The sequence below is a fragment of the Borostomias antarcticus genome (genome assembly GCF_949987555.1).
Source record: "Borostomias antarcticus genome assembly, chromosome: 13".
Taxonomy (NCBI): domain Eukaryota; kingdom Metazoa; phylum Chordata; class Actinopteri; order Stomiiformes; family Stomiidae; genus Borostomias; species Borostomias antarcticus.
The window spans coordinates 13,920,536-13,923,035 of record NC_140246.1 but is presented as its reverse complement, the minus strand read 5'-3'; the positions used below and the strand labels follow the sequence as shown (position 1 = coordinate 13,923,035).

The following is a 2,500-nucleotide window of genomic DNA, read 5'->3' as shown; positions in this document are numbered from 1 at the left end:
ATTGGACTTTGTTACAGTAAAACCACTGCATAGAAAACAGCCTCGGTCTTATGATGTACATGAGAGAGAGGACAGGAAGATGAGAGAGAGAAGAGGATAATGATAGAGAGAACATAACGCACTGAGAGAAAATGAACACAGATAACTTGTCTGACGGAAGAGGATCCAGATCGAGACTTTTCTCTCCGTTATATGACCGCCGCGTCTCAGCCCGGGCGGCCAATCACAGGGAGAGAGCGGGCACACGGACGCCACCGCCGCCGCCACACCTCGTATTCGTCGCCACAACAGATTTGCTACAGTGCAACTGTTTGCTATCTGGTACATTCAGTTCCTTAGCAACTGTTGCAGCATAGCCAGACATACAGGATACACACAGTAACGAGGATGGCCAGGCCTGGCTCACTGGCCAGTTACATACTGTAGGTGGTTGCTGATTACCCTTCTGAATCTATCGCCAAGCTGCGTAAGCCTATCATTAAATACAAACCCACCCGTCTATCAAAAGACATTTGACTGTGGCTGACTGTATTTTATAAGCGTAGGCTACTGCCCATGTTTTGACAGTCAAGCGGAGACCTGCTATACAGCAAGAGCTGAATCCGAACTTCCCAATGCTATTTCAAGCTTGATTATTCAATTAGTTTAATTCAGCTGCCGTATAAGCCAAGCGAAAGAGGGCAATGACTATATCTGTTCCTTCAGAGCAGGACTGGTCTTCTGTGTCAGACTGATATGTGAGTACTGCAGAGAAAGACCGTCAAAGAGGCTACACACACTCACACACACACACACACACACACACACAGCAGCCGCGCTGAGACCTGCTATCAGCGCCGATCCACGCCTGGCGTCTGAGTGTCCCCCTGCAAAGCTAGCCTCCCTGTCTCCTCCACCCAGAGTCAGCCTGACAGGCAGAGATAACACCTGAAGAGGACTGGCCGCCTGACAGGCTGCTCAGATTGGCTGCACTGTATAGTGAGAGTGTATGTGTGTGTGTGTGTGTGTGTGTGTGTCTCACCTCCGTGGTACAGGAGATTGCCTCCAGTCGTCTGCCTCGGGGGGTGAGTGGGTCGACAGGTTGAGAGAGAGAGAGAGATAGAGAGAGATAGAGAGAGAGAGAGAGAGAGAGAGAGAGAGAGAGAGAGAGAGAGAGAGAGAGAGATGAAGACATGTTGATGAGTGAGCCCAGTGTAATTGAAAGCTCTGCTGGTGTCATTTGTATTTAGATGTTTGAAAGGTGGGCAGCATGCAGCAGGAGACAGAGAGAGAGGGATGAAGAAGACAGATAAAGAGGAGGAGGAAGAGAGAGAAAGAGATAGAGGGGGGTCGCAAAGGTGTGAAAGAGAAAGAGAGAGAGTGATAGAGAGAGCAGAGAGAAAGAGTGTTAACAATGTACACATTAAGAGGGCAGATCACAGACACCTCATCATCAACCCTGCCCCAGTCCCGCTGTCCTGCTGTGTGTGTGTGTGTGTGTGTGTGTGTGTGTGTGTGTGTGTGTGTGTGTGTGTGTGTGTGTGTGTGTGTGCGGGTGTGTGGGTGTGTGTGTGTGTGTGTGTGTGTGTGTGTGTGTGTGTGTGCGGGTGTGTGGGTGTGTGTGTGTGTGTGTGGTATTACTGCTGCCCTAAGCAGCTTTCGGGCCATGATGCAGTGAGGAAGCTGAGCTCGGAGGCCTGAGTGTCACACACACGCACGCACACACACACACACACACACACACACACACACACACACACACACACACACACACACAGCGGGACAGGGGCAGGGTTAATGATGAGGTGTGTGTGATCTGCTGTTTGGAGCGAGCCTCGGGGATGGCTGCATGTCTGACAGGATTACAGGGATTTATGACACTTTGACAGCCAAGGAGGAGGTGATAATCCGGTTGCACTGGACACACACACACACACACACACACACACACACACACTGCTCAGTCAAACGGCATCTTTTACAATGTACTTTGTTGTACAGGGGGTTACGGCCCTAGCAACAGACAGATGTCGCCAAAGGTATAATTAAAGAGGGCGTAGAATCAGAGAAAAGAGGAGAGAAACATTCTTTACCTTCTATAGGGGGAGACACCACCAAGGAGTGTCTGTGAGGGGAGGGGGCGGGGCCAGCATATTGTCGCCCCTGTCCTCTGACCCATCCGTCTTTTTTCCCAGAATCCTTCTTGGTGGCGTAGACGACGCGTATGTGCTGTGAACGCTCTCGGTCCCGCCCACTGAGGAAGTCCGGTAGATCGTTGACCTGGACACAAACACAGAGTGATGATGACCAGACCAGTGACCCGTCTATCACTCACACCAGTCTACCACTCACACCAGTCTACCACTCACACCAGTCTACCCCTCACACCAGTCTACCCCTCACACCAGTCTACCACTCACACCAGTCTACCACTCACACCAGTCTACCACTCAGACCAGTCTACCCCTCACACCAGTCTACCCCTCACACCAGTCTACCACTCACACCAGTCTACCACTCA

The 2,500-nt window shown here is 51.1% G+C and overlaps 1 protein-coding gene across 1 annotated transcript in view; it reads right to left on the bottom strand.

Moving 5' to 3' along the window:
• cUnh12orf56 (chromosome Un C12orf56 homolog) overlaps window positions 1–2,500 on the bottom strand; it is a gene marked incomplete at both ends in the record, with an annotated part of 13,683 nt that overhangs the window by 7,329 nt on the left and 3,854 nt on the right. Inside the window, 2 exons of the mRNA XM_084448010.1 lie at window positions 1,979–1,992; window positions 2,155–2,259. Coding sequence (XP_084304136.1) covers window positions 1,979–1,992; window positions 2,155–2,259 — 119 coding nt within the window. The remainder of the gene's footprint in view (window positions 1–1,978; window positions 1,993–2,154; window positions 2,260–2,500) is intronic.